The 24,018-nt window shown below is 51.7% G+C and overlaps 1 protein-coding gene across 1 annotated transcript in view; it reads right to left on the reverse strand.

The window, feature by feature from the left end:
- Nucleotides 1–23,232, reverse strand: part of ERGIC1 (endoplasmic reticulum-golgi intermediate compartment 1) — a 101,562-nt gene extending 78,330 nt beyond the window's left edge. The window contains exon 1 of the mRNA XM_049648687.1: nucleotides 23,084–23,232. Coding sequence (XP_049504644.1) covers nucleotides 23,084–23,103 — 20 coding nt within the window. The 5' untranslated portion in view covers nucleotides 23,104–23,232. The remainder of the gene's footprint in view (nucleotides 1–23,083) is intronic.
- Between the last annotated feature and the right edge of the window lie 786 nt (nucleotides 23,233–24,018).

Below are 24,018 nucleotides of genomic sequence, written 5' to 3' on the forward strand. Positions count from 1 at the left end.
GGCTACATACGGAACTTCTTACCAGGCGTTACCCGTCCGAAGTGCTTCAGAGCACGGGCGTGCTCTCCCTGCTGTTACCTACAGGGTAGGAGAGCTCGGACTGTGGCCCTAAACACCTGGCAGGTAGGTGCCTCAGGATCACAGATGCCCAACCCTGTTTTCTTTCTTTGGACAACAGGGCACTCCCACACCTGCCCGCAGAGTGCTGGGAAGCTTAGCTGAGATTACAAATTTGGACCCGGGCATACAGTAGGGTCTAAGTAAACAGCCTTTTCCTGGGTTCATCAGGAGCGACCTACATTATAATCATCATGGACATGTGGCACCCGGAGATTGAGCAAAGGCTCCATCCTACTCCCAAGCTTCTGGGACACACAACTCTAGCGTCTGTGACGTACCTGTGTATCAGCACAAGGCTTCTGCCTTGATGACACCAGCTGAGCTGCTCCTCTAGTGGGTGATTAAAGTGATTAAAGAAGGACCTGGGATGTGCGATGGCACAGACCGCCACCACCCTCACTTGAACACTGCAGAAGGATCTTAACTGCTCTGCTCCTCCCTTTCAGTCCAGGCTGAGCTTTCCACCAAGATTTTAAAATCCGTCACAGGCTGAAGCCTTCTCAGGCTGAAGGACACATTCCCAACCATGCCCGACAAGGCCCTCATGGCCCGGCCCAGCTGACACCTCCAGCCTGGCACTCCCTAGTCCTCTGTCCCACAGCTATTTCCACTGGCCACAGGGTTAGTTACCTCTCTGCCTCAAGCCTTTGCCCATGCTGTTCCCTCTACCTGGGCCTCCCTCCCTTTCATCCCTAACTCAGTGAACCCTAAGCATCTTTCAGAGCACCACTCAGTCACTGCAGTGAGGTTTCCCTGGTCCCTAGAAGGACTCCGGTCCTAGAGCCTTCTGTGTTGTCCTACACAGCCCTCATATCAACTGAGAACTACAAACTTAATCGGATGTTTGACTTAATTGTTGAAACTGAAGACTCCGTGATGGCAGGGGCTATGTGCCTCTGGCTCACTGCTGGACTTCTAGTGCTCAGTGCAATGACCAGCATGAATATTTGCAAATAAATGAGTGAATGAATGAATCAATGAATGACCAGAGAGCCTTGGGGGATGAAAAAGGAAGTAAAGCTGAAAGCAGACCAAGAGGCATAGATTTGATTATTCCTGCTCGAGGAACCCTGATGGGAAGGAGGAAGCCCAGTCATGTGCAAGACAGCCGGGCTCACAAGACCCCAGGAGGAGAGGGTCAGTCACCTGGTGGCCAGGGAGAATTCATGTACATGATCTCATTCTGCCTCACACAATGCTGGGGTAGGGCACTATTATTAGCCCATTGTTACAGACGAGGAAACTGAGTCCCAGGGGGAAGATGGACCTATCTGGGGTCCCACAGCTGGGAGGGGGTGGGGCCAGGGCTAGGACTGTTCACACAGGGCAGTGAGTTCTAGACTTAAGGGACAAAGTCTCTTACTCAAGGCATCCCTGCAAGCGAATGAAACAAATTGATTAGCATCTTCCCGAAACTGCTGGAACAGAAATGGTTACACCTGTACCCAGGCAGCATGGTAAGGGAGAAAAAACTGGATTGTTTTAGGCACATCAACCGAGAACCTACTCCTGCCAAGTCCAGGGCAGAGCCTCTCAGGTGCGTCAGCCGTGTGATCCTCAGCACTGGTGCTATCATCACGCCCATTTTACAGATGAGGACATGCCGCTGAAAGAAGCTCCTCTTATTCCCAGTTTCAGGTGCCTAAAACATCAAGGGAAGGTATTCCCTCCCCTGTGTTATCTTAACGAACTTCAGATACATCAACATGTTCCTAATGTCTACCAGTGGCCTTGGGGCCCCAATTCTATTTCCCAAAAAGCTTTTCAATTTTCTCAATCCCCCAACTGTGAATTTCCTGCGGTGGGATCTTCGGGGACGCCAACCCTCAGTTACAATTCCAGGGCTACACATACGTCTGCAGTGTGCTTTAGGCATTTTACATGCACGAATTCAGTGTCAAGTTGGCCTCCACACTCTGTCTTCTGTCTCCATGAGAGTGTGAATAATACGTAGTCATCCCATCAGGGAGCATACTCGCCTGACTTCCCTGGGAAACATACCAACCCATGCCAAATGGCTTTCAGTTCCCCTTCGTCCATGCCCTCGGGAGTTCTTACATTCACTTGACCCCTGTCTTTCTCCTAAGCACCGCCTCTGCTCAAGAACCTGCCATGGCTCCCCACTGTGTGATGTGAAACGTGCAGCCCCTGAGCCAGGTCCACAAACTAGGCCCACTTCACCTGCCTTTGTCACCACCACTCTTTCGGACACCACTGCCCCTGCCTCCCAATCTCTCATCAGGCTGCAGAGCCCCTCAGCTAGAATGCCATCCCTTCCCCCCCACTGATCTCCCCCTGCTCATCTCTCAAGTGTCCCTCCTCCAGGAAGCCCCCTAATTGTCTCCTGGCTTGCACATGTTCTGCCGTCGTCTTCTCTCATCAAGATTACCGCCTACACGGCCGCCACTCCCTCTCCAGGCTGTGTGAACAGAACCCACCTTTCCAACAGGACTCTTGCTTCTTGTGAGCAGGGCTCAAGTCCACCCGCCTGGGCTGGCATTCCAGTCGCGTCTGAGCCTCTCTAGCCTAGCTGGTAACCCAGCCTCACCCTCCGTTCGCCCAGCCTCTCACAGAAATGACACACTGCCTACCCCCGGGGACACGATGGTGGGGGAGGTCACTGATGAGGCACCTGTCTTGTCTCTGGCCTCAAGTACCATCAAGTTGCCTCCTGCCAACAGGCCATGAACCAAGTCACAGGTCTATTGTCCTTTTTTTTTTTTTTTTTAAACTGAATAGGATGTGACTTACAATTTAATAAGCGACATTTGATTAGTTGAAGGTCAACATTTTCCAAACATCAAGTCCGTGTGGAAAATCTGAATCAAAGAGGCCTCTTGGCCGAGAGACCAAATGCCACAAGAGCTGGCAGCTGCTCGTGGGGCCCCTGCTGGGCTGCACCCAGGCCCGTCTGTACAGCACAGCCTTGCAGGCCACCACACCACAAATCGAACTTGGCTCCCCTGCTCAAATTCGTCCTCACTGTGCTGAGGGGCAAGGACACGCACTCATCGGGGCCCGGATGCACTCTCTGGTTCACTGCGTGCAGACACTTCACTCCCGCCCCTGCCTCTGGGCAGGACTGGACCCCTCGTGCCGGCATCTGCCTGACTCTGCTCATCACTAAGGTGATGGGGAGGCCCCCCTCCAGCCCTGCGAAAAGTTCCATCAGAATCCCCGGAGTCCCCTGGACGTTCTTGCTCAGAAAACTCTTGCTCATGTTAACTGTCCATCTGCCCTGCTGGAATGGAAGCTCCAGGACAGTAGGTGTCACGTCTGTGGTGTTTAGCTCGATATGCCAGCTCCAGCGTGATAGGAGGCTCACAGCAGGTGCCATGCTCCCTGGATCCAGACCAGGTACGGGAGGCAGAGGGGTGTGCTTCCCCTCCTGTCCCCACTGCCCTCTCGGAAACCAGCATCCCCATCTGTGCCCAGCAGTGTTTCCTGGTGTTCCGAGAAACACCACTCACGGGAGGGGGTGGGGAAGTGGGGTGACCTGTAACACCCCAGGTATTACACAGACAGAGTTTTTATTTGTTTCTTAAATGGCTTTTGTAACAAATCACACATGGAATAATAACAACAAATGTGTCTTCACTGGACCCTAAGAGTGCTGCACGACTGCTTCTAGAATTTTCACGTCACTAGAATTTCACCATTATATTCTCCCTACCTCACAGCTGAGGAAACTGAATCAACTGGGGCCAGGGCACAAACGTGGAGTTCCTGCGTGGGGTTCCACTGTCCTGATCATTACAAAGCCCCAGAGAGGCTGCTTAAAATACAGAGGCCAGGGCCCTGATGCCCCACATCACAATCTCCAGGTGGGGCCATGGGAATCCGAATTTTAACCAGCAAATTGCCCCCAGCCAGCTGGGCAGACTGTGATTCCTTGGGCCTCAATTTTCCCAACTGTGAAATGGGCAACTCCTTCCCTACAGGGCTACGATGGGGGACCAATGAGGGAAATGCTGGGTGTGTGTTCTAAAAACAGTGGAGAGGGGGTGCCCGGGTGACTCAGTCATTTAAGTGCCCAATCCAACTTCGGCTCAGGTCATGATCTCAGTCTGTGAGTTTGAGCCCCGTGTCGGACTCTGTGCTGGAAGCTTGGGGCCTGGAGCCCGCTTCAGATTCTGTGTCTCCCTCTCTCTCTGTACCTTCCCAGCTCACGCTCTCTCAAAAACGAATAAATGTTAAAAAGAATTAAAATAAAGTAAAAAATAAATAAAACCGGTGGAGAGGAGCCTGGCAGGAGGTTCCACTGAGGAAGCAGCAGACCCAGGAGCCACTCACAAGTCATGACCTTGCTCGGTCCAGCTCACTTGATAGACATTCCTACATATGACAGCTTCTGCGCAATATCCATCCAGGCGACACGCACACATGGCAAACCAGTTAAGCAGGGTGGACACCAAGTCCACATCCCACACCCCCACACTCGGGAGCCCCACACTGTGACACCAGCTGGGGCACTGATGGCCACCCCACGGGCCTTCAGAGCTGTCATTCAAACGCAGCTGCAATTCGAACTCTGCTCACTTGCCATGCGACACATTTGTTACTGTGCCTAGTACTGTCCTAGGTCTAGGGGACCCAGCAGCGACCACAGTACGGCAAGGCACTGGCAGCCTGGGGGGAGACTCAGAGACCAAGCTCTTAACCCCAGTCTCTGCTCTATCCCAAAAGGCCACTGGTTCCTTCCAAGGGAGACCTCCCTGCCTGGGTCCTTGGTGTCCGTTGTGGGCCTGAGGCCCACAGGAGGACCCTGGGCGGCGGTGGATGATACTGGCCAGCAGAAACCAGGTCTGCCGACACAGGGTACCTGGACAGAATGCACTAGCATTTTGGAAAATGAAAAGCCACCTCTGGGCCTCACTCTCCTCCTCTCTCCTCTTTCGGCATGGAGTGTCCTTAATAGAATCTTTAAGCCCTGGGCTCAAAAGCAGAGGTATGAGAAAACTCGGCCCCCAGCCCCAACAATGATGACAATACACCTGATTATTTGGCAATTTTGAGCAGGAGTAGACTCAATTACACTAGTCTCTGTTTGGGATTTCTAGGCACAGGACGATCTCCCCAGGAACCTTTCCAGACCATCTCCAGACCAACCAGAAAATTTTAGGCAAATCTCCTGTTTGGGGATGGAATTATTAGCCACTGACATTTAGAATGCTTACCAGCTGTCAGGGCATACATATGAATGACCCATCATTCTCGTTTTGCAAATCAGGAAAGTGAGGCACAGAGAGGTTTAGTAACTTGTGCAAAGTCACAGAGCTGACAAGTGGAACACTTGAACCCAGGCAGTCTTTCTCAGGAATCTGACTCTTCACCTCCATTTCTTCTCTATTAGGTTAAATCTAGTTGGCTTCTTGCAAGAATATCCTCACATTTCAGAGAGGTTCACAGGATGCCCGAAGCCCCGAACCCAACTCACCTCCCTGTCCAGGCCCTGGGCTCTGATCCCAGCTCATGCACCTCCCTACCCACTTATGGTCCCAGCACTCTGCCCAGCCCACCTTCTGCCTGTGGCCTGTTTCCTCCCAGACTGCTCTGTGCCCATAAGCTGGCCTATTAAGAACTAGGATGGAGGTCTCAAAAACTAAGGGGAGACTGCTGGGTACAAGGCAACAGGGAGTGGGGACGCATGCGGCCACTCCTTAGCGACAGCTACGTCTGCCACCTGGCCACTGAGGCCAGGGAGCCCCCACTTTTCTGGAGGCGATGATAAATCAGATTTTTATGTGAAATCTCCTAACTTGAAAATGCTGGCATTAAAGGGGCACCTGGGTGGCTCAGTCGGTTAAGTGTCCGACTCTTGGTTTCGGCTCAGGTCATGATCTCACGGTTTGTGGGATCAAGCCCCGTGTCAGGCTCTTGCTGTCAGCACACAGCCTGCTTGGAGTTCTCTCCCTGTCTCTACTGCTCCCCAGTTCGCATGCCAGCGTGCTCTCTCTCAAAACAAAATAAGTAAACTTAAAAAAAAAATGCTGGCATTTAATTCAGTTTTTTAAAAGAACGTGGGGATGAAGGAGTATCTGTGATGGGGCAGAATTCAACCCCCAGTGCTACCAGTTCAGTCTCTGCGTTAGCAAAGCAAGCCTGTCAGGAAGTTTCATAAACGGGGGAAGGAAAGACAGGGGCCATGACACTGAATTAGGACTTACTATGAGCCAGGAGCTGCTGGAGGGAGGTTCTCTCCTTAACTCTTCTCAGCAACCCTGGGGCGGGGGGTTGGGGGGGGGGGCGGTCAGGATTCATGTCCCCATTGTCAACCAGAAAGCAGGCTCAGAGAGATGAGGTGAGCTGCCCAAGGACACACACAGCGTGGGTGGACACGCCAGGATCCAAAGCCCAGCTGTCCCAGGTGCAGCATGCAACGGCAGTTCTAGAACAAGCTGAGTCCAGGGTGGCTGACTCGTCATGCTCCAGTGAGTACGGGACAGGCAGAGGTCCAAGTGGGGTGACGTGCCTGTGTGGCCCCGCTGCAAGGGGTCTGACCCAGGGCGGGGCAGAGGTGGGTGGGTGAGCCCTCTCGCACCTCCTTTGACTCAGGGTTAACTCAGCTCTGACAAACCACCTGGCTTTGAGTGTAACCCAGTTTTATAGCTTGGACAACCAAAGCTGAGTTGGAGAAAGTCGGGCAGGTCCGTGAGCGAAACCAGCCCCCTGCCACCTGGCTTGCTCTCAGGGCCCCTCAGCTCTCAGACTCTTGGGTCCCCCCAACTCCAAAACCAAGGGGCTGGCTCCATCCATCTCGAGGACCTCCCAGCTCCCATAGTTACTGATTCTAATCAGCCTAGAACCTTAACACACACCACCGCTAGAGCAAATCACTTGACCTCAGTTGACGCGCCTGCAAAATGGGGAAGTAAAAGCCCCCACTGCACGGGTTTCTTGTTAAGAAGTGAATAGGATAACCTATTTACGGCGTGTAGCACTGTGCCCCATGCCCAGGAGACACTCAGTAAGTTTACTTACTCAGTTTACGTCTACCATCACCTCACCCCTAGCTGTCTAGCACCTGCAGCTTCTCACTTCCCTCCTTCCAAAAACATCTGGCTGCAGAGAACAGCTTAGGTCTAGGTCTCTGTACCAGGGACAGAGGGGTCAAAACTCACGGTCGTGTCATTGGGAAGGGTCTGAGGGCTTAACTAGCACTCACCAAGATGCAAACACTCCTACGGCAAGCTAACAAAGATGGGATTCAAGTTCAGGAAAGCTGTGTTCCTGAGGCCCCTTTCCAGCTGTGTGAACCCTCTGAACCCCAGTGTCCTCATCTGCAGTGAAAACAATCATCTCCAGACCACGCTTCGTCGTCTAAGGTCTTTCTAAACTCTTAAGTCCCTGAATCAGAACAGTGAAGCCTTCCTCGGGCTTTTCCCAGCCTACCTGATGCTAAGAATCACTGAGGACACTTCGAAACTGTAGACTCTTAGGCTCCCTCTGGACCAGACAAGGCCATGGGTAGGGACACAGAGCTGAGGTGACTAGGGAAACCTGCCCATTCTAGACTGAAATTGAAAATGGACAAGCTGAGCCTCCGGGGTCAGGTATCTAACAGAAGCATCATTTTGGGAAGGTCAGAAAGGCTTGAGTTCAGTTACTTTGCTAGCTGTGTGAGTTTGGGCCAAGCCCTCAACCGTTCTGAGCCTGTTTGTTCAAAATGCGAACGATCAGGCTGAAGCCCCAAGCTGGGGTGAGCAAGGAAGGTCAGGTGTCCTCTCCCTCCCAACTTCCCCACCTCAGGTTCAGGGGGCTAACATGCCATTTCAAGCAAGTGAGCCAGTGAGGGCGGGGGATATCCGGTGGCCTCCCGTTAGGACCGGCAGCCGGCCACCCATTCCCACTTTGGGCAGGGCCTGAGTAATGTGTGTTGTCCCCATTCCTCAGGACATTCGGAAGGGAACATTTTCCATTCTCACTGCTAGAGTCCTTTCAGACACACTTACACCCTCAGGAGAAAACTAGAAACTTCTCCAAATGCAGAGATAAGGCAGCAAAGCACCCAATCCCAGTGGAGCTGGACCCCTCTGCCAAGTGCTGGGGGACGGGGAGCCTCACCTTGTTTGGGGTTCTGAGCTGTTTCATGGACGGTATGAGGTGGTGAGAGAATGGGCCCCACCCCGAGACTTAGGATCTGACTCCAGTTGCACTGGCCCCCTCCTCCCTGCCTCTATTTCATTTGATAAATATTTTCTCAGTGCCTGCTGTGTGTAGACCCTGACCTCACCACCAGGACCCAGTGATGAGCAAACAGGTTTGGTCCCTGCTCTCAAGAGCTTAGACTCCATCCACACAGAATGTTAAATGACGAAGTGCACGCACAGATCATTACAACTGTGTTAAGTGATCTGAAGGACGTCTCCAGGTATGATAACAAGGTTCAGCCAGGGAAGGGGTGGGAGGTGACCCAAATCAGACTGAAGAGGCAGTTGAGGAGGATCTCTGTGGAGGTAGAGTGCCAGATGGCCAAGCTAATCTGGTTAGTTCCTCCTCCACAAAGTCTCTACTGCCCCATCTACTTGTCCTGCCTTCTCAGTACTCCCCACAACGGAGAAGAACTTTTTATGCCATTGTCGTCTGCCCATATCCCCCCACTAGCCTGGAAGTGTTACGAAGGTAAAGACAAAGTCAGTCTTGTTTTCCCTGGAATCTTCCCCAATAAATCTTTAAATGAATGAATGAACAGATGGATGGATGGATGAATGAACCCCACTTTCCTGGGCCTCCACCTCCTCCTCTCTACTATGGGAATAACAATACCTTTTGGCCGCGTGCCTGGAGGCCCTGGGCACACTGCCTGTTCTCAATGGGCGGAGCTTGGTGTTGCTATAATTGAGGAGGGTGGGACATCAGGGGTGGGGAATTAGGAGAGGAAGCTGACACCTCTACTCTGTGAACAAATCACTCTGAGGACTCCGCCCCAGTCAAGAGGGCAAGACAACGTCAAACAGGCATGCCAGGACACACGGGGAGTCTTCCCTTCAACAGCACACAGCTAAGCAGTCCCCCAGGTGCCAGTACCAACTGATGCTGTCACCGGACAAATTTATTTCACCCACTGGGTCAGTGAGTGGGTGACGTTCCCAAACAGGCCCAGGCCGCCTTCTGATTTCCTGGCTCCTCAAAGCAGGCCTGGGAGGCTGGCACTCCTGTGCGAACACAGCCACGTGCACCAGGCAGGTGACAGAGAGCTGGGAGAGCAGCAGGAATACACAGAGCCCTGGCCCGGTACAGTCATACCTCTCAGAGGAATCCTTCCCTAACCAAGGACGGGAGCCAGGGACAGCGGAAGGAGCACTCAAATCTGCTGTATGGCCTTGGTGGCGGGGGGGGGGGGGGGGGGGAGACCTGGCAGTTAGGTGGCATTAGACTTCACAGTGTGGTTAATCCCTGCTAAGCTGTCATTTGAATATTCTGCGAACACTGAAGAGGTCTCGGGCGGTGCTATTCCATGGGCAGCCTCTCATCTTTCCGGCACTGGCCAGTATCCTTTTTCTAACAGACTCGACAATTTTGGCAGACACAAGGTAGTGAGAACGGGACAACCCGGCAATTATTTGTCTCTACTTATGGCAGGGGATACTGTTCTGCCATTTTCTTTTCTTTTCTTTCTTTTTTAATGTTTTATTTATTTTTGAGACAGAGAGAGAGAGAGACAGAGCATGAGCGGGGGAGGGTCAGAGAGAGAGGGAGACACAGAATCCGAAGCAGGCTCCAGGCTCTGAGCCATCAGCACAGAGCCCGATGCGGGGCTCGAACTCACAGACTGCGAGATCATGACCTGAGCCAAAGTCGAACGCTCAACCGACTGAGCCACCCAGGCGCCCCTGTTCTGCCATTTTCAAAGATGTTATAAAGCTACCTCTTATAAATAAGAATATTAAGTTAAAAAACTGAATACTTTCGAGAAACGTTAAGTAAATAATACACGTTGTTTAGGAATATGCCCCCAAATTATGGACCTGGGACCAGAATGGTGGAAGGCTGAGAAGTAGTAGCTGGAGTTATGGCCTCAGCCAGTGACAGGCACATCTAAGCCCACCCTTTTCCTCCCAGCACCTCACCCACCTGGATCTCCTAACCATTCCCACAGCTATGTGGGTGCGGGTCCCCAGTTCAGGTGCCACATCCACACCTTCCACCTAGCCCTCCACATCCTTCTCTCCCCTGTGCCAGGCCTGGGAGAGGATCCAACACACCCTTGGGGAAGACAGAGCCACAAGATGGAAGGAACCTGGGTCTCTGGGAACCTGTGAGGGGCAGAGCATCCCCAGCTACGCTGGGACTTTACATGAGTGAGAAATGAACTTCTGTTGCATTAAATCACTGTGATTTTCAGGTTGTTTATGGAGTGTAACTGACTCAGGCTGATATAAAGAAACCATCTCTAGTCCAATCTCCTGACAACCTGGAAATCTTCTATGACAGTCTATTTCCTGGTGCTTTTTTCCTGTAACAAATAATTACTGAGCACCTAACAGATGCCAGGGGTCTTAAGGGTTTTACAGAGACAAGCTCAATTAGGCCTCATGACAATCCTGGGAGCCACACACTACTGATTATTTGCAGTTATGACTGATAACTTGCCTTGCAATGAGGCAAATGAGGCTCAGAGGTGTGAAGCATCTTGCCCAAAGTCAAACATGTAGGAAGCAGTGCAGCCGAAAATTGAACCCAGGACTGTTGGAAATAGACAAAGCCCTTCCTTTGCCACAATGCCATGTGCCTCTGCAAAGCGCATCACCCGGGGAATGCCATGTCCTATGTGCCAGTCCCTAGGCTGGGTCCTGCAGGAGAGAGCACAAGTGTGACACTGTCACAGCCTGCAGTCCTTTGAGCCAGAGAGGAAGGAGCAAGGGAGGCATGTAGCAGAGAACCAGAGGGTGAGAGGAGGGGCTGGTATGGTCAGGGAGGGCATCGCCACTCAGGAAGAAGAGGAAGGGCTTCCTGGAGGAGGTAGTGCTTAAGGCTGGCTGAGGGGGTGGGTGAGATTTCAGCTGGTGGAGACAAATGGGGAGATGCTGTCTCATCCAAGCCAACAGCCACCTCCTGGATCCACAGGAATTGGCTCAGGACAAACCACCACCCTGTGTACTGTTAGGGGGCCTAGAAGACTGTGAGACAAGTCATTAAAACACCTCCCTGCACGGAATGAAATACTCCTAGTGCTTTCAAGCTTTCTCTTACAGGCCTCGTTCTTAGCTCTTCCTTCAAAGCTCCTGGGGTCTAAGGGAAAGAGTGGATCATGGTGTCAGACTGCTCCAAACCATGATGATACCTCTGACCTCCTCCAACGTGACAGGTGGTTCCCAATGCAGTGCCCTTCCCTACAGGGGGCCAACTCCACAGTGAGGAAGGTAGAGAAAAAGACTGCTGATCAAGAGGAACCTAGGGGGCTCAGTCAGCTGAGCGTCCGACTTCAGCTCAGGTCATGATCTTGCGGCTCATGAGTTCGAGCCCGGCATCGGGCTCTGTGCTGTCAGCTCGGGGCCTGGAGCCTGGAGCCTGGAGCCTGCTTTGGATTCTGGGTCTCCCTCTCTCCCCTATTCGTGTTCTGTCTGTCTCTCTCTCTCAAAAATAAATAAAACTTTTTTTTTAAAGAAAAAAAACAAAAAGAAAAACAACACAGGGGTGGCCTGGCAATGCTGCCTGACCCAGCTGAAGGCCAACACCCCCACTGACACCACGTGGTACCCCGGAAAGGATGCACTGAGAAAGGCACGCCACCCATAACCCAGTCTGATCATAAGAACACAGCAGACAAATCCAGACTGGAGGACATTCTTGAGGACACCTGGACAGTGCTCCTCAAGGCTGCCAAGGCCATGAAAGACAAGGACTGAGGAATTGTCTTCAACCATAGGAGATTGGGGAGACTTGACCACTGGATGCAACGTAGGATCTTGGATTGAATCCCAGCGCAATGAAAGGACATTAGTAGAAAACAGGTGAAATCCAGATAAAGTTCGGATTTTAGTTAATAATATACGGATATCAACTTTTTAGGCATAACAGATGTGGTAATGTTTGGTGTGAACCATGGGGAGAGCTGGATAGGGTATGTTTATGGGGGTCCATACTATGTTTACAAATTTTCTGGAAGTCTAAATTATTCCAAAATAAAACAGTGTGTTTAATTTAAAAGAGAAAGGGAAAAGCAAATGCCAGAACTAAAACAAGTCTCATGAGTTTGGGGGCTGGGGGGAGGATTTCTCTGTTTGGCCCAGTGCTACATCCCCAGCTTCTAGAACAGAGCCTGGAGCACAGTAGGGCCCCAATAAATATGTTCAATGAACAAGTGACTCTGCCTCTACAGTCCACTCCTGCCTCTGACAGGGGCTCCAGAGACCAGCTCCACTTGCTCCCCACAGGAAGGGCTGCACCCCTCTGCTTGGCTCCCCAGCAGTGGCTCACTGGTGGTAATCTCCTGCCCACAGATGCATATGGTGACAGGAAATGATCACCCAGGTCCAGCCTCCTCTCCAGTGGCCCGGAGCCCCTCCAAGGCTTCCAAAGAAATGAACTGTAAACACAACTAACTAGATGGCAGGAAACATCAGGTGTGTCCATGGAGAGGCCCCAAGAAATTCAAGAAACTCGCCTTCAGGACACAGGAGGGTTGTTAAGAAAGCCAGCTCTAACACAGAGATGAGCTGTGTTACCCGCAGATTATGTGACCTTGGCCAAGTCCTGTCCCTTCTTTTTGCCCAGCATCCTCACCAGGCAAACGGGAATAATAAGTGGTTCTTCCTCGATGTGAGGATCAACTGAGGGCATCCAACAAAGGCCTTTAGCCTGGCACTTGAAAAACGGGGACTACCGTAGGCACGGCTGTTACCACAGCACAGCCCTGGGAGGTCACGTGAAAGATACAGCCGGTGATCTGGAGCAAGTTGAGCTCTGGCCTGCCCTGGGACCACCAGAGGGGAAAGTCCAGGCCACAGGCGGAGCCAGCAGCGTCGTCCCAGGACCATCCACTGGGGGGAAGCCCCGTGGTCCAAGGCTGCCTCTGCCCAAACCCATGGGTCCCTCACTTCTCTGCCTTGGGCTCCAAGGCCAGGTCCCATAGACCACCTCTGAGAGTCCGGGGGCTCTGCCCTAAGCCCTGTCCACCCAGCTAGTGCGTGGTCACACTGCTGTGTGTGACACACACGGGCTGCGTGTTGTCAGCCACAGGCCACTGTCGGCCCTAGGAAGGTGTGGATTTGGCCCAGTATCATGTTCAACAAAAATAAAACTGGAAATGCTTACGAGCCATTTTCCCACAACTTCTAAGATTTTCATCCTTTCCTGAGACACTGGGCAATGTGAGGAGCAAAGAACCCCAGAGCTACACTGGAGCTGCCCCTTCCTGATGGGAGGGCTGCTCTCCCGTGGGCCACAGTGCACAGCACATCACCCACCGAGCTACCTGCCTGGGCCCCGGAGGCTTCCGGGCATGCCACCAACCCCTTTCTCTCTCACCACAGGTCAATGCCTTGGTGTCTGGGGTCACCGTGTGGGTGCCACTGAGACAGGGGCAAGCTCTGGGTCAAATCACCCCAGGGGTTCTCACATGAGCGTGTCACTGGCCCTGAGGTTTCATGGTGTGCCCCCACCAGATGACCCTCTGCTGGGGTCTCCCAGGGCTTAGCGAGGAACGTGAGGACAGGGCTGCAGATGAGATCACGAGGAGGGAGACATGCTCCATTTTCTAGACACACTTGTCTCACGTTCCACACGAGTGCATCTTGTCCTCACGATCACCCTGCAAGGAAAGTGTGGGTGCCCTAGTTTGCAGAGGAGGAAAACTGAGGTTCATGGACGCCAAGTATCTCGTCTAGGGTCCCCCAGCTAGTAAACGCGGGAAAGGCATTCAAATCCAGACAGATCTGCCAAATGGACCCACCGTGGGCCGTCCTCAGAGGGACTCAGTGCAGAAAAACACTCTGCAGGGGCGGCCAGGGGCGGTGCACCATGGAGCACTTTCTCCTGAAGATGTGGAGACGCTATCCATGAAGATGTTCTTGGACCCAGCAAAACCTCAAAACAGGCCAAGTATCACCGGGGTCTCCCAAAGGTCTTAAGGGACATCTTGGCTATCTACATGCCAATAACTGCTGGCATGGAAGTGAGACAGAAAAGAGGACAGAAGACCGAGGGGAGAACCATACAAATTAACAATGGCAAAGTATCAGCTAGGCAGGAAGGGCGCATGTGGTGAAGTACCCTGGCTCTGGAATCAGACCCAAGTTCAAGTCCAATACTGTACTTCCTCAGCTGTGTGCCCTGGGCCAGTCATGTCCCAGCTGTGAGCTGTGGCTTCCTGTTTTAAAACTGAATAGGGGCACCTGGGTGGCTCAGTCGGTTGGGCGTCTGACTTTGGCTCAGGTCACGATCTCGCGGTCCGTGAGTTCGAGCCCCACGTCGGGCTCTGGGCTGATGGCTCAGAGCCTGGAGCCTGCTTCCGATTCTGTGTCTCCCTCTCTCTCTCTGCCCCTCCCCCATTCATGCTCTGTCTCTCTCTGTCTCAAAAATAAATAAAACGTTAAAAAAAAAATTAAAAAAAAAAAAAACTGAATAAAGATGGGGTGTCTGGGTGGCTCCATTTGGTTTTGGCTCAAGTTAGGATCCCAGGATCACAGAATTGAGCCCCACGTTGGGCCCTGTGCCAAGCATGGAACCTGCTTGAGATTCTCTCTCTCTTTCCCTCTGCTCCTCTCCCCTGATATTGTGTGCACACTATCTCCCTCAATTAATAAAAAAAAAAAAAAAAAAAAAAAAAATGGATGCCTTGGTGGCTCAGTCAGTTGAATGTCCAACTCTTGATTTTGGCTCAGGTCATGATCTTGAGACTCATGAGATAGAGTCCCACATTGGGCTCTGTGTTGACAGCATGGAGCCTGGTTGGGATTCTCTCTCCGCACCCCTCCCTGTTTCTCCCTCTCTCTGTCCCCCACCACACATGCACGCTCTTTCTCTCAAAATAAATAAACCTGAAAAAAACCAAAGTGTGCAGTTCAATCGCTTTAAAAATAAATAAGTAAAAAATAAAACTGAATACAGGCAATAATTAACAGAGCAAAAAGGCAACTTTGTCACCAGGAGAACATTTGTGGGCCATAGATCTAAAAAAGGGGTTAATATCCAAAATACAGAAGAAACTCTTTCAACTCCTACAGCAAAACAAAACAGACAAATGAGCAAACAAATAACCTGACCTAAAAGCTGGGCAAAAAACTTAAATCAACGTTTCTTTCAAGAAGATATTCAAATGGGGAACAGGGTCTATGAAGAGCTGCTCAACATCACTGAGCATCAGGGAAATGCAAATCAAAACCACAACGAAATATCACCTCACACCTGTTAAGATGGCCATTGTCACACGGTAGGTGTTGGCAAGGATGTGGAGAAAAGGCAGCCCTCATGCACTATTGGTCGGAATGCAAACTGGGGCAGCCACTGGGGAAACAGTATGGAGACTCCTCAAAAAATTAAAAATAGAAATACCATAGGATCCAGTAATCCTGCGACTAGACTGGGTATTTACTCTAAAGAACTGAAATCAGGATCTTGAAGAGATATCTGCACCCCCATGCTCACTGTAGCGTTATTTACGGTAGCCAAGATGTGGAAACAACTTCAACTGTCCATGGACAGATGGACGGGTAAAGAAAATGTGGTATAGATGTACAGTGGAATATTATTCAGCCTTAAAATCCTGCCACATGCAACAATATGGATGAACCTTGAGGGTGTTACGCTAAGTGAAACAAGCTAGTTACGGAAGGACAGATAGACACGAATCCACTCACATGAGGTATGTGACACCATTAAACTTATAGAAATAGGCAGTAGAATGGTGGGTGCCGGGGCTGGGGAAAGGGGGAAACGGGGAGGTGTTCTTCAAGGGGTAGAAGGTCCCAGTCACATAAGATGAGTAAGTTCCAGAGGTCTGCTGAACAACACTGTGCCTATGGTTAACATTACTGCACACTTAAAAATTTGTTAAGAGGGTATATCTCACCTTAAGCATTCTTACCACATAACTTTCAAAAAACTGAATTAGTTGCATCCCATACAGTGATAGCATGCGCGTTTCCTAGGGTGACAGAACGGTTCTGTATCCACATGAGGGCAGGGGTGACTACATGATGTAAGGTCTTGAATTTCATAGAAGAGTACACAAAAAGAAAAGCCAGTTTTTCGGTATGTTAATTAAAAAAAGAAAATAAATTGCTAATAATACTAATAATTGTATCTCGTGGGGCCAGGGTGACTTAAGTCCAGTGACGGGCCCAGCAGAGTCCTCGCCCATCACAAGCTGAGGAACCGTCAGGCACAACTAGTGAAATTAGCATTGCCTCCTTTCCTCCTCCAAAGAGATTCTAGCCCCTAGCCTCGAATGCAAGAGAGAAAAGTTAATGCCATGGAGGGGCTGCCACAACATCAGGACCCAATGTTTCAGGGATTGTGACTGTACTTTGGTTTCATGATGGCCAGGCCTCTCGTCTCCAATAGGGTTTCCACCTTTTGGAGAGACAGAACATTTGATCCATTTCAAATGGATCTTGCTTCCTGTCCAGCTGTGCTGCCCAGTAGGCTGTAGGAGGGAGGAGCTCAAGGGGAGGACTACAGTATCAGGGGTACGCTGGTCCCCAGGGCCCCTTGATCCACCGGCTGTGGGATCCATCATCTCTGAGGTCGATTTCCCCGGACAGAAATCAGGCATAATAACGCTTCCGCCTCAGGGAGAGTAGATTTGCAAAGCACCTATGTATCCCCTAGCTCTCGACAGTACGGGGAACCTTGAGTTTCTCCTGCCTCTCCCAATGGACAAGACTTTTTAAAACAAATACATGCTAGTGTTAGAGGGTTTTTTCCTGTCCTATACTTTTCCTGCATATACAACCAATGTAATTAAGCTAACAGACCTGAATGTTCAAGTGGACAAGAGACAATTAGGCTAATTACTACTTCCTTAAAGGATCAGTTAGGGCTGTCTCCCACACTATCTTTGAGAAAGGGTACTGGGTGCCCCATGAACACGGTGGCTTGGACAATCAGTTTGGCAAAAGCTGCGCTGAACCAAGTGACTTGGTCTCCCCTCACTCAGGATTTCTTAGCATCTTTAGAAAGGTACATGCGTGTTGTGAGTCCACAGGCGGGGGGCACAGTACGGAGCACTGACTGAGAGGGGCTGTGTCAAGTCAGGCATCCAGAGCAGGGCTTTGGCAACCTTACCACACGTCCAAAGCACCTGGGGGTCTTATTAAACCACAGATGCACATTCGGGGTGGGCACTGAGATTCTGCGTTTCCCACAGGCTCCTGGGTGACGCTGAAGCTGCTGGTCTGGGGACCACACTCTCAAGAGCAAGGACATCAGTGGAAAAGTAAGACCACTTATTGACCACTTTACTGGTGAGGAACAGTCCCAACATAGGGAAGTGACTTGCTGAAGGTCACATAGAAGTGACAGGTGGGACTAGATCTGCTCCCCAGCCTTCCCTCCAAGTACCTACTCCACCCTCTGGCTGCCCTACAGCTCTTGGCCCTGCTCTCCACTAGTTCTCTGATTCTGAGCAATTTTCCTAGTCTCGGTTGTGCGCTGGAGTCATGTGAGGGTCTTTAAACTATACAAATGCCTGGGCCCCTCCCCCTCAGATCCTGATTATTGGGTCTGAAGTGTAGCCTGAGTTGGGGAATTGTTGTAAACTCTGCCAGTGATTCTAATGCAGAGCCAGTGTCGAGGATCACTGAGGCAGAGGTGAGCATCACCCCAAATGCCCTCCTCACGCCCTGCCTGCCCCTCTAATGCCTGATGAAAACAGCCCAGCAGCAACTCCAAGACAAAACGTGAAAGGATTACCAGATGGGAAGTGGCACTTAATGAGGCCACAGCTGGCTAAAGCCCCGTCTCAAGACATCAGGTATCATAGTCAGGAATCCAAACTGCCTTGAGGACAGATTTTTCCATCTTAGCCTATGTCCAGGTGAGCAGGTAAACTGATGTTCTATGCTTTAAAGCCCCAGTGGCCAAAGTGGGAAAATCTGGACCCTCCAGAGTGAGATGCTCTAAGTTAGTGCAAGACCCTTTAACTGGCAACTTTAAAAACAATTTCCAAATCAGGTGTCAGACCAAATGAGGCTGGTAAAAAAAAAAAGGGGGGGGGGGGATGGGGGGGAAGCTAGTGACTTTAAGCTTTTTAATAAGCACTGTAGGGAAAGAATTAGAGATGAGAAACCCAATGAATCCAGTTAAAGGAGATATCCATTCTCTCTGCACTTGGTGAACGGAAGGGGAAAAGCTTGAGAGAGGAGCCTACAGCATACAAGTGGGGCTCTGGAGCCCGACGGCAGCATTCCACCCCGAGCATCTTCTGCTGACCCACATTGTTCCTGAACTCTGCTGCACCTCAAGTGGCTTAGCTGTAAAGTGGGACAGCAACGGGGTCTGCCTTGTAGGGGTGCTGTGGGATTAAATGAGTGGATGCACATAAGATCCTTAACAACAGTGTCAGGCACTAGGAACTGCTCCATAAACACAAAACACTGGCTTGATTTTCACATCGTTTTTTCTCTGGTCTAATCATTTCCCTTTTGACCTCATTTTTAAGCCTGTGTGTGTGTGTGTGTGTGTGTGTGTGTGTGTGTGTATCCTTTTAATTTACTTTTGAGAGAGAGACAGAGAGAGAGAGAGAGCATGCCCGTGAGCGGGACAGGGGCAGGGAGAGTGGGAGACAGAATTCCAAGAAGGCTTCACACTGTCAGCACAGAGCCTGACGCCAGGCTGGAACTCACGAACTGTGAGATCATGACCTGAGCCTAAACCAAGAGTCAGAGGCTTAACCGACTGAGCCAGCCAGGCACCCCAGCCCATTTATATTCTTTAAAAATTGATGTAAAGTATGTTTCTGTCAGTTTCCTCGAGTAATTTCTGGAATGAGGCAGGATAAAAATACAGACACTCATGATAACTACTATATGCTGAGTGTTAACTACGTGCTCAGAGCCCCCTGTGGCGGCTGGGGCTTAGCTTGGTATGGGGAGTGAGGAGGGCTCAGGGTCTGCAGGGCCCCACTCAGACAAAGCCACATGAGGAGCTAAGGAATTCATACTTGATCCTCAGAGCAACGGGCCTTGTTTGAAGGTTGAAACCAGGACATGAGAAAATCAGGTTAACTGTGGAAAGCTCACTGTAAAAAAAAAAAAAAAAAAAAAGGTCAACTTTGGGAAGCTCATTCAGGGTTCCTGAGGAAGTCTGGGGTCTCCTGGAGGGATGCCAAGGTAGGAGGCAATGGAGGCCAAACCAAGGCACTGCAGCAGGGCTGGCTGGCATCATGGGCGTGTGACCTACACAGTCACATAGGGTCCCATGCTCCGAGGGGTCCACGCTTATTTTAATGTTCTGCTGTGGCTGTCCTGAAATTCTCAATACGTTTCCAACAAGAGGTTATGCCATTTTCATTTTGCACAGGGTCCCACAGATTATGTAGCTGGCCCTACCTTGCAGGGATACTTCGTTTGCCCCTACGTCTACACTACCAGGTGAGGCAGTGAAGGTTACTTGTCTTTAAAATGAAGAAGCGGAGGCTCTGAGAAGGTAAACCGGCCCACGGCATAGCTGGTCAGTGACAGGGCAGCAGCATACCCAGGTCTTGGGGTTTCAACTTGGGGGCCTCCACTGTGGGAAAGTGGCCACCTCTGCCTCTCAGAAAGCAGTGCTCAGGCTCGTCCGGGCCTGGGCTGCAGGAACTGCCTTCCACCCCCACCCAAGGCTGAGCTGACCCCTGCCAGCCGGAACTGGGTATGGTCAGAGCCAACGCCCACGGATCTGGGTCCACAAGGCCAGTTCCACAACAGCAACGGGCCAGCGATTAATGAAACAATTCACCAGGAGCAAAGCAAACACAAGTAATCTTTGCAGTCCCAGGATCCCTCCTCTCCCAACCCCCAAAACCAATTTAGAGCCAATTCAAGGAAGGAAGGGGGAGAAAATTCTCCACCAATAGCTCAAAATCCGCCTAGTAAAGGAAGAGTTGACATATCAAAGCACACCATGTCTTTGGCTTCCTTGACAGACTCTGAGAGGCATTTCCAAGGATGAGTTTGGCCCAGGTGCTGTTCCAGGCACTGGAGTTACAACAGAGAATAAAACAGATAAAAATCTTTGCCCTAAGGAGCTCATATTTTAATGGCAGGGAGAGAGAGAATAAGCATAATAATTAAGTGAATTATACAGTGTTAGGACATATAGGTGCTTACATGAAATAACACAAATGATGAAAATAGCGGCCAAAATTTATTGGGTGCTTACTCTGTGTCTAAATGCTTTACACACATTGACTCATTTAATCCTCTCAACAACGGATATTGTTCTCATGCCCATTTCACAGACAGAATACACAGGAGGTAAGTTGTGCAAGGTCCCACATGCAATAAGAAAACAAGAGTACTGATAAGAAAGGGCAGGAGACTGCCATTCCCCCCAGCCTCTTCCTGATTCTGGTTGGTTTTAAGGCACCACAGCAGGCAGGAAGCCTGGATTTCTTCCAGGCCTTGAACTGGGAGAGGGGGTCCAATCACAGGGCCCCTTTCTACTCCCCCACAGTTCTTAAGAGATCTAACAGGGCTGTGGGACCCTCCAAGCACTCCCTTTTCTCCCAGAGCTAAGGCTTTGGAGCTAACAGCCCAGAGTGCAAATCCCAACTCCACCAGCTCACCAGTATATGGCCCTGGGCAAACAGCTTCTACCTGGCAGCCTCCCTTTCCTTTGATTTAAAATGAAGATGAAAACTCCCTCTCACAGGTGACAAGGGAACAGACATCAAGTCTGGACCCTGCAGTGCCTATACAGGGGTAGATGCCCCAAGCATCCTGGTTCATAACATGCCCCCACTCCTGGGCCCCACAATGCTCTCCTCTTTTCTCTCCAGTGCTGAGAGGGCATGGCCACATGTCACCCAGCTCTGTACTGTGGGCCACGTGGCAGAGGGCTGAGCACGGTAAACATCTGATGAACACTGAAGAGGAAGAAGGTATGTGGGGTGGTGGAACCTTCCTTAGAAACTGAGCCCTGGAGTTAATGGATCTTAAAAAGTGCGGGTTGCTAGGCAGAAATGTCTTGTCCTCCAAAGTGCAAATGCAAAGTGGTGAAATCTATTCTCAACATTCTGTGGTAAGCCCAAGCCCTCAAGAAAACTTATTACAACACCTCATTTAGCTGGGGTCCCCGTGGCACCGGGGCACTCCAAATCTCCAACTCAAGGGGCACCAGGTCAGAAGCTGTTAGTGACCTGGGACCCTGGCCCACCCTTCAGGCTAGTTCTCATGAGGTCCAAGGCAAGACCCTCAACCTGGAGCCTCAACTTCCTTCTTTTAAGATAAGGGGCTAGGTACAGAGTGACAGGATTAAGTGACCCAAAGCAGTGATTTATCCAACAAAGTCAAAATCACCGGAACCTACTAAATCACATGGGGACGGGGGAGGGTGTGTGTGGGAAGGTCAGGAATCTTTATTATCAAAGGACTGACCCTGAATTCCATCAGAGGGACTTTCTTTGTTTGAAACTGCCCTGGGTCTGCAAGCATTTGTCTGAGACCCTAGTGCGAACCTCTAGGCTTCATGGAAGGGGCAGGAAGCTGGCAGATGTTTTCTAGATGGCATCGGTGCCCAGGACAGGCTAGAGTACCACAACAGCCAATGCATAAGGGTCACCGCCAGGCTTTTCCTTCTGGGAAGACTGTCACTTTACCCTGATTTCACTCACACCTGTAGGGAGGGAAAGGGCAGGTGAGGAGGGAGACAGTTCCCTCCTGCGAGGCATTAGAATCCCTATTTGTGGATGAAGAAATGACCTCATGGAGAAGATCCTCATCTACTAACATCCTCCTCCTGGGCTCTAAACCCTACAGCAGGCTCTGACTTAAGCGCTTCTCATGCATTCAGTCCTCGCAGGTGAGGACCTTATTTTAGCGCCAGTCTGCAGGTGGTAAATTTTAGAGATACTGAGAGGGTTCAGACACTCGTCCAAGTTATCCCACCACAGAGCCAAGGGGAGGTCTGAATCCAGAGCCTTCGCCCCTAACTTCTAGAATATACGGAGCTGCTCAGTGGAGGGAGCAGAGCCAGGATTCTAATCCAGCTCTTCTCCTACACTAAAGTCCTGCCATTTTCCTGGCCAAACCCCCCAAAGTGTGTCTGCCTCAGGCCAGGGCATTCCCTGGGGCTCCATACCTCAAGGGAAAGCCTGGTTGGAGACCTCTTCCGAGGCAGGCTTCCAGAAGGCCTAACCCAGCACAACGTGGACCATGAGGCAGCTGGACCCTACAAAGAACCCATTGTAGTGACTGCAGAAAGCCCAGGCCAGACCAGGCTGGGTCCTCTGGGGAGCCCTGCCCATGACTCCTGGCCTCCTCCCCTTCCCATGGTGCCCCCATACCCAGAGAACAGGACCCGGACTGGCAGAGGCCTCCTGTGTTGCCCAGGCTGGGGCAGCCTCAGACTATGGAAACCTAAAACCCTCCAGCTGCTGCCAGGCGGTATGGGGCTGCAGACCCCTGTGGACTCACTGGAGGTGCCCCGGACGCACCTGTCAGCAGGGGCAGGGGCCACGAAAAGACTCCACGGAAGGACGGCAGGAGCGGGAGGGCTCGTTTGTTCCCATCGGGGGTAGGGAGTTAATCTGTTTCCCAGAATGGGGGTGGAGATGCGCGTTTGAGTGGTGTGGGGCCAGGCTGAGGAGGGGGCTCGGCGGAGGGGAGGGATGGGCGGCCCGGAGGTGGATGGCTTTGCCAGCCCCTGCACCGGGGGGCCCTCCGCGGTTCCGGCCGGCTTTGTGTGCTGCAGGGGTCCCGCCCCAGGTCCCCGAGGGCCTGCCGAGGCATGCACAGGGCTGGGGGCCGCTTCTGCGTGCCGGCAAGAGGGGTCCGCGTCGTGCCCGGGCACCCCCTGTGTCCGCGGTCGCCACACTCACCTCCTGAAGTCAAAGGGCATCGTGCCGCCGCTGCTGGGGGTGGGAGTGCTGCAGGCCAGGTGGGCCGCGGCGCCGCGTGGGTCCCAGCCCGCTGCCAACGCCTCCTCCGGCTGCCCCGCCCCCGCGGGCCGCCCACCGCCCCAGACACCCGCCGCCGGGAAGTGACGCTCCGCGCAGCCCATTGGGCGCTGTCCGCCGCCCCCCGCCGCCCCTTCCGCCGCCTGGTTAAAGGGGCCCGCGGGCGCGTAGGGGGAGGGGCCGACCTTTTGGGGCCGGGGCAGGGAACCCACAGAGACGCGTTTCTTCCTTCGAAGCCCCCACTGTGTTTTCCTTCACTTTCTCTCTGTGGCCTCGGGCAAACCTCAGCCTCTCAGAGCCCTGTTGCATTTGCAAAACGGTTTCCTTGAGTTGTAAGGATTAAATTGAATGAATGATCCAGATTTGGGTCGCGCACAGCGTCTAGCTCTGTGACAGGAGGAGATAAGGCAATCCTAGATTTATAAAGTGAACCCACCATCTGTTTCCCTGCTGTGCCTCTCTGGGAAAGACACTTGGCATCTCTGAGCCCCCACACTTTCCACGTATGCACAAAGAGACTGATGGCATTTGAGGGGCATTTTCCTGGGGGTCAGATAAGAAAGTTGGGAGACTGGCTTGGTGCAGTGCCTGGCACATGATATGGGCACAATCACCCGAAGTGACTGTGGTGGACCAGATAGCTGCCTCTGCCTGCACCTTCTGTTTATGGTTCATTCCAACGGTATTCATTGAGAGCCGGCTGTGAGCCAGGTCCATACAGGACATGCTGGTTGTCTTAGGCAGAGTGAGATTTGCCCAAGTCTGTGACCTGGCCCAGGGCAGACCTCTCTGAGCCTCAATTTCATCCTGCAAAATTCACACATAGTCAGCACCTCCCTCCAGGATTGGTGGATTAG

Source organism: Panthera uncia (genome assembly GCF_023721935.1).
Source record: "Panthera uncia isolate 11264 chromosome A1 unlocalized genomic scaffold, Puncia_PCG_1.0 HiC_scaffold_17, whole genome shotgun sequence".
In the NCBI taxonomy this organism is placed as follows: Eukaryota; Metazoa; Chordata; class Mammalia; order Carnivora; family Felidae; genus Panthera; species Panthera uncia.